The 15,696-nt window shown below is 38.7% G+C and overlaps 1 protein-coding gene across 5 annotated transcripts in view; it reads right to left on the bottom strand.

Moving 5' to 3' along the window:
- The window catches only part of SNRNP40 (small nuclear ribonucleoprotein U5 subunit 40), a 37,072-nt gene that overhangs the window by 6,933 nt on the left and 14,443 nt on the right, over positions 1 to 15,696 (bottom strand). For all 5 annotated transcript variants that reach the window (XR_009539018.1, XM_060140767.1, XM_060140768.1 and 2 more), the window contains exons 5-6: positions 11,811 to 11,933; positions 2,907 to 3,027 (exon numbers count right to left, since the gene is read on the bottom strand). Coding sequence is in view for 4 of the 5 variants with exons in the window: in XM_060140767.1 (XP_059996750.1) it covers positions 2,907 to 3,027; positions 11,811 to 11,933 (244 nt within the window). In the remaining variant the exon portion in view is untranslated. The remainder of the gene's footprint in view (positions 1 to 2,906; positions 3,028 to 11,810; positions 11,934 to 15,696) is intronic.

Genomic DNA, 15,696 nt, shown 5'->3' with positions numbered 1-15,696 from the left:
TGTTATTTTATTGTATAGCTATAACAAGAGATTCTTATTTTTATTTTAATAACCATTTAGGGAATCTCATCTTTCCTTACTATGCACAAAGCTAGAATTAGACAATGGCAAATCTATTGAAATAGGATATAAACACCCACAGTAAGCAGTGGCCACAGCCATTGTTAACTAAAGCTAAACCTACAGTGGAATTTGAGTGATGTCATTTTATTTGACTGTGAAAAAACAACAATCCTTGAAGTCAAACAGGTATAAAAAGGTGAGGCTATGCATGAAAGTTTGCTATTCAGCTGAGAATACAGTCAGAAGGTAAGGATGTTCATTCATTCAAGTATTAATTGAGCACCCATTGAGTGCTAGGCACAGTTTTCATTACAAAATGTCAGTGAAAACATTTTCATCTATCAGAGGGGCAGTTCCAAACTCTCCCAATATTAAGCATATAATCCAACAGGTCATCTTTCTTTTTTGCTATAGTAAACCCACCCTCCCATCCAACAATTCAAAAATAAGCAAAGAAAGGACAAGTGTCTGTGTAAATCCAGAATATTGAGGTGTTTTAATGAGGACCTCTTGTCACATAGGGAAGGGAAGATAGACTGGCAGAAAGAGCACAACTGAGATATCAATAGGTCTACTGATCATCTGAGCTTGGTACTCTTTGAAAATGCTTGAGAACTGCCTTGGATGGATCTCCAGACTCATCTTCCTCAGTAAACTAATCACGATGAGTTTTTTGTACCCCGCTTGAATCCATAGCCTTGGATTCATAACATACCAGAGCTGAAATGGGCCTTAAAAGTAAAGTCCAGGTCTCTTATATTATCAGTATAGAAACTGATGCCCAGAGAGGACAAATGCTATGTGCAAAGTTGCTCAGGGATTAGATGGCAGATCGGGGACTAGAATCCTGGCCTCTTGACCATCTCTTCTAAAGTTTTTTCCTTTTCTTCCTTTTATTTTTTTTTCTTTTCTTTTTTATGCCCCTGCCTCCTCCCCTCAAAAGTCAATTTTAAAAGGTTACATATTCCAAGGTATTTAAGATATAGTTCCAACAGAAAAACACAAGCTCTGCAGCAAGAGTTGTGCTGTCTCAAGATAATCAGGTTTCAAAGTTCAGGCAATTCAAAATTAACTCACTATTGCCCCCAAACTGACTGTTCACTGGCAATTTAGAGAATCTAAAGAAGTCATATGGAAACAAAAGCATTTTGTAGGTTTGCATGTACCTCTATCAGTTAGATAATGAAAATGACTCCTGCAAAGTTAAGACAGCCGCACACATAAGGCAGTGGTGGTTGTGACACGCAGAACGAGTCGCTTAGTAATGTCAGGGTCGGTTTTTTCTTACGCTTCTGCTTAAAATATGAGCACTTTCTTGTTCCAAATAATTTTTACTAAAACCTAAAATAAGAATAAACTACATAAGGACTAAAATTCTACTGAGATGACCATGATTTAAACAAAAATCACTGGAGGTTAATGGGGAAGGCACTAAAGAAAGAACAACATGGTGCCTGCTTCTATTTACCCACTGCCTTTCAGAGTCTTTATATACCACCGTGTTAACAAGGAACTGATTTCAAACTACAGTCTATACAGACCAATTTCTACGTAACACTATTTTTAAAAGCTAAAAAATGTTCAACTTCAACTGCTGAAATTCAGAGATATCAGTTCATCAGAAATGCCTAAAGCATCCTCTGAACTCCTTTGTCCCTGATCACAACAGAAGTAAAAAAGTAAAAGGTTCCCCCTAGGCCCAGATATCACATGTCCCTTAGGATCTATCTCACCAAGCAGGCAGGGAACAAATTTATTTACTTTCTTCCCTATCCACTGACTAAACATTTAAAAAAATTACTTCCCAACTGGTGTCTTATAATGCAGTATGCTGGACATGTAAACATTGGTCTTTCTGTTCAGGCTTTTATACTTTGGGAGCAGCAGGTTCACTCCTGATGTCTTTGACATCATTGTTTCGGCCCATCAGATAAAATTCTTTGTTGGGAACAAGACTGACAAAATGAGCAAGGTGGCTGGACATGGCATAAAAAGGCTGAAATTGCAGCTATATCCCAGGCATCTTCTTGGTTGAAGACATGCACCTCGAGCTTTTTGAAATGGTCATCTGTTATGTCATCAGCTCAGGAAAATAGCAAGATCAAATTCCAGCATTGCCTTTTCCTGGGCAGGGAGGTCAGACTTTCTCCAGTTCACACAGACCTGGTCAGAGAGCACTGGGTTCTTTGAGAAGACCCTGTACCGGGCACTGTGGACAACCACGCTATAAGAGCACCTGTCAGCCAGGCTGGTTACCACAATGATGAGTTCCTTGTCAGCTTTGCTGAGCTGGCCTGTTTCCTTGTTACAGATGGCACTGTAGTAAGCAAAGAAGGCTCTGAATTCCAATGGCCGGTGACACAACACTTAAATACATTTGTTAAAAATCCTGTCTTCTTTTCTATCTCCTCCATGAGCTCTACAATATCAAAAGGCAGGTCCTCTTTGTAGTGAATCGGGCAACGGCTGATGGGTTTGGACTTCTCTTCTGCTGAGTCTCATAAAGGTCCAAGTTCAGGGTCATCATAGGCAACTTTTTCCAAAACCTATTTGTCACAGGCAAAGAAGAGACATCTGCCTCACAACGCCAAGGCGGTAAAGCATCGACATGGTGGCATGTGGCGTGGAGGCCAGGCTGCCTTCCCGCGCACCCAGCCCTCTGGGCCTAAAGTTTTTTCTATTACAACCTGTTTTCCTAATTGTCCTGGTGGACACCTGCAAGCCATCCTGGACTCTTTCCTTGGACCCTCATTTACCCAGCACACATTTCTAGTTTCTAATGCCCACTTTCTTTAGGGTCTACAGTGACTGGGCACTGGGAGAGCTTTCCTTTCCAAAGTTACCTGTATTGTCCATTGCATTGGACAAGAGGTAAGAGCCTTCAGAGCTTAAACTCAGGCCAGTCACTGAATCTGCATGGCCTCTCATCGTGTAGGTCAGCTTATTTTGGCGCAGGTCCCAGACCTGCAAAACAAAACAAGGCAGCACTCCCAGAAAATCAAATTGTGAACAGCAAAGAAATAGTTATTAAAGAGTCAACTGCCTGGGAAAATTAGTATGCCTTCTTAATCTGCCTCTGGGCCAAGCATTACTTTACCACAAAATATAGGATTTCTACCAAAGAAGAAAAAACTCTTGCCTTTCTAACACAGAGTCAAAGTTACTAAGTTTGACTAGAAAAATATGAACTAATGAATGTCAAATATTAAGATCAAGTTTAACAAAAAATAATAGAATTTAAAGAGGTTATTTTCAATTCATAACAAAATATATTCGGAATTAAAAAACAAAATAGCATTTAAAACACTTAAACTATGATTCTTAGCAACTAAAAATAAACTATTATAACTATATAAAAACAAGTAAACAAGTCATTTGAAAAAGGCATTATGATTGCATGTAAAATGCATATAACAAGGTAATATGCAAAAATACAGAGGCTTAAAATTTTTCATTTAACGTCATAACATGTATACAATGGAAAAGCATATTTATTAAAAGAAAAATAAATTGTAGGTTCACTGTTCCCTGTGTAGGAAAGGTAAGAGAAACAGTTCAGCTGAAAATAACCTAATGTCAGACAGAAAAAATAAATTGTTCATTAAGTTATGGCTCATAAACACACTGTAACACTATGAGCTCTCATGCTAGCATTCGAAGAGCAGAGTGGAAGGAGTGAGCATTTAGGGTCAGACCGAACCAGTCTTTGCAACTTAAGAGTTATGTATCACTGGGCCACTAACCCTCTCTGAGCCTGTTTCTGGTCTGTAAGATGGGGATAACATTTACTTATGGCTGTTGTGAGGATTACAAATAGAATGCCTAGTACACAGCAGGCCCAATAATAATTGGTAGCTATTATTAAGCAACTCATACAAATATTCTGAAGATCAAATGTAAAAATGTTTATAAAATAATCTATTATTAAGCAAAGAAGGAAAATACAAAACAGTATACTTACATAGACTGAAACTATGTAAAAAATATATTAAAGGCAATAGAAATAGTCTGGAATGTCATATGGAAAAAGAACAGCAATTTTGTTAAGGTCATTGTTATTATATAAAATTTCATCCAAATTCGATTCAGTACTGACACATAGTTTTTCTAAATGAAACAATTTTCTGCTGTCCCTTTAAGCAAGGTACCTTCCTCATCTAGAAATGAGTTTGATGTTGTATGTCAAAGCAATACATAAGGCAGACAACTCCACTTTCCCCATCAATAATTCATGTGTGGAACCCAACACACTTCATATACAACCATTTTTGTGTCAGGATGTTTGTTGCCTCAATAATTAGGGAAGCTTGAAGTGGCTGACATTTTTTTGTTCAAGCTATTGTTCCTTCTCTTCAGAGAAGGCATTGTTGAAATCTTTAGCTTTTTAGGAGAGAATGTAATTCATCATCCCTTACAACACCTGGGTGCTCCTTCCAGACTTTCCTCTTTGAGGCCTGCACATGCTGTTTTGCAGAGCCAAAACGTATCTGGGATTTGCCAAAGAAGAGTGAGTAGGGCACTAATTTAAGCAAAATATTTTGCAGATGTCCTAATCAGCTGTTCAGTGAATGTTTGGGCATCTGATTAGTGGCAGGCGCTGCTGGAGATAAAAGAGATGTTGTCCCTGTTCTCAAGGAGCTAAAAAAGTGATGAGAGGCCTGGAAAGGGGGCAGTAGCCAAGACAGCAGAGGGATTAATGTTCCCATGGTACATGGATGGGAGGGAGAAAGGGAAGGTTTCACAGACTTGAGCAGGATATGGAAAAAGGAGATTTTGTTTGTTTATTTGTTTGCCGTACCACGCAGCTTGTGGGATCTTAGTTCCCTAGTCGGGGTTGGAACCTGGGCGCATGGCAGTGAGAGCGCAGAGTCCTAACCACTGGACCACCAGGGAATTCCCAAGAGGTTGTTGGGTTTTTTAAAAAAATTATTTATTTAATTTATTTATTTTTGGCTGCGTTGGGTCCTCGTTGCGCATGGGCTCACTCCAGTGGTGGTGAGCGGGGGCCACTCTTTGTATGGTGCGTGGGCTTCTCATTGCGGTGGCTTCTCTTGTTGTGGAGCATGGGCGCTAGAGCGCAGGCTCAGTAGTTGTGGTGCACAGGTTTAGGTGCTCAGCTGCATGTGGGATCTTCCCGGACGAGGGATCGAACCCGTGTCTCCTGCACTGGAAGGCGGATTCCTGAACCACAGCGCCACCAGGGAAGCCCCTAAGAGGTATTTTTTATTTAGACAAAACAGAAGGGTATTCCCAGGCAAAGATAATGCATGAAAGCAGAGAGGCATGAAAAAATTACTGGGTTGTAGGGAATTAGGCAAAGAGAGGCAGCAGACAATGCTTGAGTGATAGGCAGGCAAAGGGCAGCTCATGAAAGGTTCTGACTGACTGGCTTGGATTTGATCTCCCTCACTGGGGAGCCACAGAAGGGTTCAGAGTAGTGGAATGAGTTGGCCAGATTCCAGAAAGATCCTTCTGGCCCAGATAATCGGAAAGGATGAGAGCAGAGGCGGGAAAATCTATCTTTACCCACTACTTTAAAAAAAATCATCAACTAAACTCCCATTCTGACTAGAGCTCAGGATTACAAGCAATGCCAAAGAATTGCCAATCAGATCTTCAAGTCATTAAGAAGAAGCGCATTTTCTTCTTTTATTCATTTTCCTCTGACTCCACAATTCTATGCCCAGGAAGAAAATCCCAAGAGGTTGGCAGGAACAGTATATTTGCTCACAAACATATAGAGAATTTGCTCACTCCAGATTTTAAAAGGGGCTTCCATTCCCTGTTTGCTCCCCCCCTTTCTCAGAATAGGCAGTGTATCTGAGAGACAGAAGCAAACAAAAACCAGGCTAGTCAGGAGTACTTCCTAATGTAGTAAGGCAGTAGGGATTTGTCAAGCAAATGCTCAAGGCTGGTAAGCCCCTGACTGCTTAAAGGGTACTTGTTAACTGACTAGAGGCAATTTGATAGAGGCAATTTGCAAGGGACATGGGTTGGGTTCAAGCCTGGGCCATAGCTACTGAAGCCCACACTCCGCAACGAGAAGCCTGCGCACCACAACGAAGAGTAGCCCCCGCTCGCCACAACTAGAGAAAGCCCGCACGGAGCAGCGAAGACCCAACGCATGCATGCATGCATGCATACATACATACATAAATATTTTTAAAAAGAGTCTTTCTGGGTCCAAGGGCAGTTACTCACTCCTAAGCATGTCAGAACAGGATGTTGTTAAATAGGGAGAAGACTGAAATTCTATGGTCTCACATCTCTCAAGCACACCCCTTAGTTATACAAGAGCAAAATGAAGCCAAATAGCTATAGCAACCTGATTTCAAATTATTAACTACTGTCGCCAAAAAACAATCTGGCGACCTGTATCCAAAATGTGAAACATCCTTATATTTGTTAACACATTAATTTTCATCTAGAAATCTATTCTGAGAAAGTAACTAAATATGGAAAAAGTTTCACACACAAATATGTTGGATACAGCAGCATAATTTGTGATAGTGATACATATGAAACAGACTAAATGTTCAGTATATTGATTGCTGCTTACTACATTATGGAATATTCTAAAAATAAAATATCTAGAATATTCTAATATTCTAGATGATGGTAGCTGACATGTGCTGAACACTTACTACGTAACTGCCATGTTGCTAAGAATATTATATTTTTTACCTCATTTAATCCATGTAACAACTGTATGAGGTAGGCTGATTATTCCCATTTAGAGATAAGAAATGGAAACTCAGAGAGGTTAAATAACTTTCTTAAGATAACATAGCTAGGAATTAAGTGGCAGAATCAGAAAAATGATCCTAAGTTCTGGGGATGTTATGTACATCATGGTGACTGAAGTTAACAATACTGCATTGTATATTTGAAAGTTGCTAAGAAAATAGATCTTATCACTAAGAAAAAAGTGCTAAGAAAAAAGTTCTTATCACAAGAAAAAATATTCTAACAATGTGAAGTGATGGATGTTAACTAGACTTCTAAAGTTACTCATTTTGTGTTATATAAGTCATTATGCTGTATACTGAAAACTAATACAGTGTTATAAGTCAATTATATCTCAATAAAACTAGAGAAAAAAAGAAACAGAAAAATGATCCTAACTACAACGCTAAGAAGAAAATAAGATAAGAGTGATGTGATGGAGAGCAACTAGAAGGAGGGCCTAGTTTCATCTAAGAAATCCTCTCTACAGATATGTCTGAGCTGACATTTGAAGACAAGACTAAGCCAGCCATGGCAATATCTAGTGTCGGGGGTTCCAGACAAAGTAGTAGCTATATGTTACTAAGTGAAAAGAGCATCATATAAAATTTTATCTGAACATTAAGACATTTACATACAGAACACTATGGCACAGAAAGAGACTGAGAGGAAATAAACTGAAATATCAAGAGTGACTAAATCTGAATGATGAGACTACGAGTGACTTTTTTTTCTATTTTTATTTTTTCTAAACTTTCTTCAATGAACAAATGATCATTTTTATTACTAAAAACATTTAAATTGTAATAAATAATTTTATCTCAATTTTTAATAATTTTATTCCCAATAAAGTTGATTTATTAACCATACATTTAAATGCATTTTTACTTCTCTGCAAAACTTTTAAGGAAAGCCTACCCTGATTTTTAGCTTGGAAAATAAGACATACTGTAAACAGCACACAAACACGGAGTTCCCAATGCTGACAAGAGAATGTAATGATCCAGAGCAGGTACATGATACGAATGCTTGAGGTTTTAGAATACTGTGTGCATTTCTAATAAAAAAAAAAAAATCCCTGAAAATGAGCACTGGCAGAAAAACTTGAACGTTTGTGGACAGAATAATGACTTTTTAGTTTAGAAAGATAAAGACTACAAAGCTATGATATGATCCAACAACCCCACTCCTGGGCATACATCAGGAGAAAACTCTAATTTGAAAAGATACATGCACCCAATGTTCACAGCAGCACCATTTACAACAGCCAAGACATGGAAGCAACCTAAATGTCCATCAACAGATGAATGGATAAAGAAAATGTGGTATATTATATAATGTAATATTACTCAACCATAAAAAGAATGAAATAATGCCATTTGCAGTAACATGGATGGACCTAGATATTATCATACTAAGTGAAGTAAGTCAGAAAGGGAAAGACAAATACCATATGATACATCACTTACATGTGGAATCTAAAATATGACACAAATGACCTTATTTACAAAACAGACTCACAGACATAGAAAACAAATTTATGGTTACCAAAGGGGACAGGGAGTTGGGGAGGGATAAATTAGGAGTCTGGGATTAGCAGATATAAACTACTATATATAAAATAAACAACAAAGGTCCTACTGTACAGCACAGGGAACTATACTCAATATCCTGTAATAAGCCATAATATAAAAGAATGAGAAAGAATATATATGTACAACTGAATTACTTTGCTGTATACCAGAAACTAGCACAACACTGTAAATCAACTATATTTCAATTAAAAAAAAAAAAGTTACAAAGCTATGATGTAGAGTTATCAATTGCCGTACTCATGGGACTATATTTATATATTACTCATATTTGAGATATATTTGGATTTCAGAAAAAAATTGGTATATATCAAAAGACAAAGACTGAGATTAGCTATCTGAAAAAAAGCTGATCCTAAGAGAAGGTATAACATATAACGTGTGTCTGAGAAGACATGGAAAACCTTCAAAACCTGAAAAGGGACTAAGTTCCCTTCAGGACTATAGTACAACTGAATATATTTGTTTATAAAACGCCCTGGAACAGTCTACACAAAGAGCCCGGAATAAGCCACACTACTTGTGGTAAGAAGACATTACTGACACAAGAGTATTAGGCTAGTCTATCCCCACAGTAGATATGAAAAGATCAAATTCTCATAGTTTAAATTTAAAAAGCCAGTCTCAAAAGGTTACATATTGTATGATTCCATTCATATGAAATTCTAGAATAGGAAGTATAGGACAAGGAACATTATCAATGGTTGGTAGGGGTTAGGGATGGGCAGAGAGTTTGACACAGAGGAGTATTATGAAGATTTTTGGGGTGATGGAAATTGTTCTGTACTGTTTGTGGTAGTTACATGAATCTGCACAAGCATTAAAATTCATAGAACTGTACACTAAAAAAAGGTTAATTTCATAGTATGTAAATTTAATAATAATAACTTAAAAGTATGAAAATTATCATAGCTAGATGACACTAATCCACTTTTATGTGTATTAGAGCCCTCTAGTGATTCTAATGATAGTGGGCTCCCAAACTTCACTCAGGGAAATAATGCATTAGCTATTAAGATGATCTAATTAAGCCCCCATGTTCTGACTGTACATTCTCCAAATAGTTATAGGGTGGAAAAGGGATGTGAAGCTGAATTTTGGAAATGGTGAATTTTGAAGTACTTATGAGACATCCAAGTGGGGGATGCTGAGTAGCTGGTTGTACACATGGGCCTGAAGCTGAAGATCTGGGTTGAGAACAGACTCATCTGAACAGAAATGACAATTAAAGTCACAGAATTAGATGAGACTTGTCCAGGGAAAGGTATATATAAGAAGAGCATCTAGTTAAGAACCTGGGGGAATAATGACATTTAAAGAATGCATAGAGAGAATAGCTTGTAGAGGTATCTGAGGAAGGATATGCCTGATGGAAGGGGTAGGAAAGCATATTGTTAGAGCCAGTTTAAAAAACAAACAAAAAAGGACTAAAAGGATCTACTGGGTTTAGTAACAGAGAGATCACTGGTGGCCTTGAAAAGAACAGTGCCAATAAAACAGTGGAGGCAGAAGCCAGACTGCTGAGGAGTGGTCAGAAGATAGGGAACTGAGGAATGGAATGGAGATAAGGCATTAGAGACAGTGAGTGTGGGAAATATTCAGGGGATTTCTCACAGGTATTAAATAAGAGCAGGACTCTGGAACCAAACTCTGCATTTTGAACTGAGGTCTCATCGCTTATTAGCTGTACAGCCTCGGGTTATTGTGCCTCTCTTAGCTCAGTTTCTTCGCTGGTAAAACGGCATTAGTAGTACTTATGTCAAAGGATTGTTGTGAGGCTTAAATGAATTAATAAAGTAAAGCTCCAAGAACAATGTCCGACACAGTTAAGTATTAGAGGATAATGATAACACTATTATCATAACCACTATCACCATCTTTCAAGAAGTCTGGCTGGGGCTTCCCTGGTGGTGCAGTGGTTGAGAGTCCGCCTGCCGACGCAGGGGACACGGGTTTGTGCCCCGGTCCAGGAAGATCCCATACGTCGCGGAGCAGCTAGGCCCGTGAGCCATGGCCGCTGAGCCTGTGCTCCACAACAGTGAGAGGCCCACGTACCGCCAAAAAAAAAAAAAAAAAGAAGTTTGGCTGTAAAGGGGAAGATTGACAGGGCAATAACAAGAGAATGTGGAACTGAAGGAAGACTCCCTACCCCACCAAGAGAAGACCTGAGCATAATGAAATGCTAATGAGAAGCAATACAGTTGTTTAAAAATATAGGATCTGGGGGACTTCCCTGGTGGTCCAGTGGCTAAGACTCTGCGCTCCCAATGCAGGGGGCCCGGGTTTGATCCCTGGTCAGAGAACTAGATCCCACATGCTGCAACTAAAGATCCCGAGTGCTGCAAGGAAGATCCCGAGTGCTGCAACTAAGACCCAGCACAGCCAAATAAATAAATAAATATTAAAAAAAAAATATATATATATATATATAGGATCTGGGAAAATTGATGGCATGAGATCCCAGAGACAGGAAAAAAAGGTTGAAATCCTTCCATTTAAGGGACTACCTTTAGACAAAAGGACATTCCATCCATAGTAACAGCAAAGGAGGCAAGAAGAGATGGGAATACAGTACAATTTCTAGGTAGAGACAACATAAGTTGAGTATTTACCCAACAGTTACTAGTCTCAGAAGGTAAGCAGAAGGTAAGTCAAAGTCTTTGAAATACCTAAGGAAGCCAATAAGTAAAAGCAGACACAAACTGAGTGGCCTCTCCCCACCCCCACACATTTCATATTTACTGGCACTTGCTATGTCCAAAAACTCTGCGAGGTGCTCCAATGAATTTGGCTCATTCAATCCCCATGACAACCCTATGAGATAGATATTATTATTACTCCTGGTGCACACATGATGAAACAGAGGCTGAAAGAACTAGTGTGAAGTCACAAAAAACTAGAAAATAGTGGAACTGAGAACAGACCCCCAAGTCAATTACTTGAAAGCCTGAGCTACACTGTACTGCCTCTAGGCACTGTAGTCTATTGCCTCTTTCTCCAACATCATAACCATCTCACATTCTTAGCTATGGACCCCCCAAAACTTCCTTTCCATAGTCTCAAAAAGAAAGACACACTGAGAGATTAGGGTACAGAATCACAAATTGATTTACTGCTATCTCATGAGGCCAATGCACATTTTAAAAAAAAGTTTCAAATGCCTCTAGGCAGGGAATGCACCCTTCATTTTTCGGAGTTCCCACACAGGGACTTCCCACTTCACATTAACTGCCTACTCCCTAATGGCATTTACATGAGCTATAATGCAATCCTGACTTAGGAAGTCAATGAAGACAGGACAGAGGAAAATAAGTTCTAATTTATCTTCCATTTAGTTCGCATAAAGTGCAAAGCTAAGAAGTTTGGAAAGATTTACCTCTGTGAGTGGAGATAGGTGAAAGGTAAATGTAAGATAAACATCTAACATACCTTGATATCGTTGTCTATTCCACCAGAAATAATCTGATCACTTGTGTCATTGAAGGTCACAGCTAACACTTGGTAGGTGTTCTGAAATGTCTGGATCGCTGCTTTCTTACGGATGTCCCAAAGCTGAAAAAGAGGGCAAGAGAGTCTATAGTAACAGCAATTGCACAGTATACCCCTAAATCCAAGGACTGTGGAGATGAAAACATCTGTAATGGGGACCCTGTTCAGAAACTTGTCTGAATATCCCATTAATATGGTGAGAAGTGACTATAATTTTGCCAACATATCTGAAGGCTGGTGGAACAAATCACTTTGGTTATATTTTCAGTCTCCTTTGTTAAAGTTTGAATAAACATAATTAACATGCCCTCAGAGTGGAAATCTTCACCTCGCTTATTAGTTCATGTGTTCTTAGTACACCAAGGATATTAGACCAGTGTTTTCGAACTGCAGATCTTAATTCATTAGTGGGCTACAACTTACGTTTAAAAAATATATATGGAGAGGAGGTTACATCAGTGAAAATGGCAGAGTAGGGAATGCTCAAAGGTTATCCCTCTACAAAAGCAGAGAAATACCCAGCAAAAAAACCTGACAGAACCAACTTTATCAGAATTCTAGAAACTAAAGTTTACAGCAACTAGGTGAATACTTATTGAGGACAAAAACCACCTGGGTCCTAGTAAGACAGTTTTGTAGCATTTTAACTTATCCAGGCTCCATCCCTACTCGGCAATAGTTTTGAAGACAACAGCCTACATTCCTAGTATAGGTTCCTAAGTACCCAAGGAAGAATGGACCTTATTTCTCATTTTCAAAGAATTGTAGGTTTAAACATAAAAAAAAAAAAAAAAAAATTTTTTTTTGGACCTGTTTGGTGGCTCCCTGATGGCTGAGCTCAAAGGGTTTGACTTTATTTTGCCTAACTTGGAACTCTCCCAGGGCAGAAGCAATTGTCCAAAACATTTAAAGACAAATGCATGAGCCTCTGCTGAATGGGGCAAGGGATAAACAGCAAACAGGAAAGGCTGGGGAATGAGACAGTTTGGAAAATAAGGGCTTTGAAAAGCTTTGACATATTTTTGCAACTCTAGAAGGCCACTTGCATGCCATGGCTGGGCACATGCTTAGGAAAGACCTGAGAAGGCCCTAAGCTCTCAACCTCTTGCTGACCACAAGCAGGAAGTGAAGGCTAATACAGAGTTGTAAACTGCCTGGCTGAGAGGTGATAGCAGGCCCCAACACACCCACAGAGCCAATCTACAAAGACTGGAAGAGTCCTCCCTGCCCCCCCAGGTGTTTAGGGAAATCTCTGCTGAATCGTCAGTGAACCACTAAGCTGATGAAACAGAGATTTCAGTGTCTATACATGACAAAGAATACAGAGTTTACAAAACTAGTTCATAAAATTCACTAAATAAACAACAGCTTCAAAAAGGAGCAACAGGGCTTCCCCGGCGGCGCAGTGGTTAAGAATCCGCCTGCCAATGCAGGGGACATGGGTTCGAGCCCTGGTCCGGGAAGATCCCACATGCCACGGAGCAACTAAACCCGTGTGCCACATCTACTGAGCCTGCACTCTAGAGCCCGCGAGCCACAACTACCGAGCCCATGTGCTGCAACTACTGAAGCCCGCACGCCTAGAGCCTGTGCTCTGCAACAAGAGAAGCCACCACAATAAGAAGCCCGCACATTGCAACAAAGAGTAGCCCCCACTCGCCGCAACTAGAGAAAAGCCTGCGTGCAGCAGCAAAGACCCAACGCAGCCAAAAATAAAATAAATAAAATAAATAAATTTATTTAAAAAAAAAAAGGAGCAACAACAGGGACTTCCCTGGTGTTACAGTGGTTAAGAATCCACCTGCCAATGCAGGAAAATGGGTTCAATCCCTGGCCCGGGAAGATCTCACATGCTGAGGAGCAACTAAGCCCATGCGCCACAACTACTGAGCCCTCGCACCACAACTACTGAAGCCCACGCACCTAGAGCCTGTGCTCCCCAACAAGAGAAGTCGCCGCGAGAAGCCCGCGAACCGCAACGAAGACCCAACGCAGCCAAAAATAAAATAAATAAATTTATTAAAAAAAAAAAAGAGCAACAACAGACTCTGGAGAGCATCTAATTTCCAGAGTTGCCACACTATAATATTCAAACGTTCAGTTTTCAACAAAAAATTATGAGGCATGAAAAGAAGCAAAAAAGTATTGCCCGTACAGAAGAAAAAAACAGTCTTTCAACAAATGGTGCTGGGACAAGTGGATAACTACATGCAAAAGAATGAAGTAGACCCTTACCTCACACATGCAAAAATTAACTTGACATGGATCAAAGACCTAAATGTAAAAGCTAAAATCATAAAATTCTTAGAGGGAAACATAGGGGTAAATCTTCATGACCCTGAATTTGGCAATGAATTATTAGATATGACACCAAAAGCACAAGTGACAAAAGAAAACAGATAAATCAGACTTCATAAAAATTAAAGACTTTTGTACATTAAAGGATATTTATCAAGAAAATGAGAAGACAACCAACAGTGGGAGAAAATATTTGCAAAACATATATCTGATAAAGGTCTAGTATCCAGAATAAATAAATCTTATAATTTATAAGATTTATAAATAAATATAAATAATCTTATAATTTAGCATCAAAACCACAAAGAGCCCAATTAATAAATGGGCAAAAGGACCCGAGTAAACATTTCTCTTTAGAAGATATAAGCACATAGAAAGATGCTCAATATCACAAATTATTTGGGAAATGCAAGTCAAAACAATAATTAGGTATCACTTCACACTCACTAGGATGGTTATAATTAAAACACACAAACACAGAAAATAACAAGTATTGGTGACAATGTGGAGAAATTAGAACCCTTACACATTGCTGTTGGGAATATAAAATGATGTGGCTGCTATGGAAAAGTCTGGACGTTCCTTATTAAACAAAGAGTTACCATATGACTCAGCAGTCCCACTCCGAGATATATACCCAAGAGAAACGAAAACAGTTGTTCAAACAAAAACTTGTACATGAATGTTTGTAGCAGAATTGTTCATGATAGGTAAAAAAGTAGAAACAACTCAATATCCATCAACCGAGGAATGGATAAGCAAAAGATGGTATAGCTATACAGTGGAATATTATTTAGCCATAAAAAGGAATGAAGTACTGATAACAATACAACATGGATGAACCCTGAAACCATACACTGAGTGAAAGAAACCAGACACAAAAGGCCGCATACCGTATGATTCTATTTATATGAAATGTCCAGAATAGGCAAACCCATAGAGACAGAAATAGATTAGTAGTTGCCAGGAGCTGGAAGGCAGAGGAAAAGTAATGACTTGCGTAATGGGTATGGGGATTCTTTTGGGGGATGATGGAAATGTTCTGGTATGGGATTGTGGTGATGGTCACACAACACTGTGAATGTACTAAAAGCCACTGAATTGTACACTTTTTAAAGGTTAAAACAGTGGATTTCATGTGAATTTTACCTCAATTAAAAAAATTATGGGAGATATCAGAGAATGTCACATATAGAATGGGTTGGTTCATTCACATATAAGACATACTGAAAGGAATATATACTAGACCATAGTATAAAATGTATTCCTTAATGTTGGTTGTGATAAAAATATTTAAGTTACTGCGCATAAACTACCTAGATGAGGAAACTAAAGCTCAAAGAAGGAAATGACTTGATGAAGAATACCTAGGAAGTCAACAGCAAAATGAGGACTAGATTTTAGTACCGTTTGATTCTATTACGTTAACATTGCATTAATTTAAAAGTTCCAAAACGTGCGCTCATTCCTTATAATAACTAAAGTAATATATGCTTGTTTAAAAAAATTAACATTTTTTTTTAGTTCT

Source organism: Lagenorhynchus albirostris, chromosome 2 (assembly GCF_949774975.1).
Source record: "Lagenorhynchus albirostris chromosome 2, mLagAlb1.1, whole genome shotgun sequence".
Classification (NCBI taxonomy): domain Eukaryota; kingdom Metazoa; phylum Chordata; class Mammalia; order Artiodactyla; family Delphinidae; genus Lagenorhynchus; species Lagenorhynchus albirostris.
Note: the sequence above shows the minus strand (reverse complement) of the source record. Positions and strands in the feature narration are given on the sequence as shown.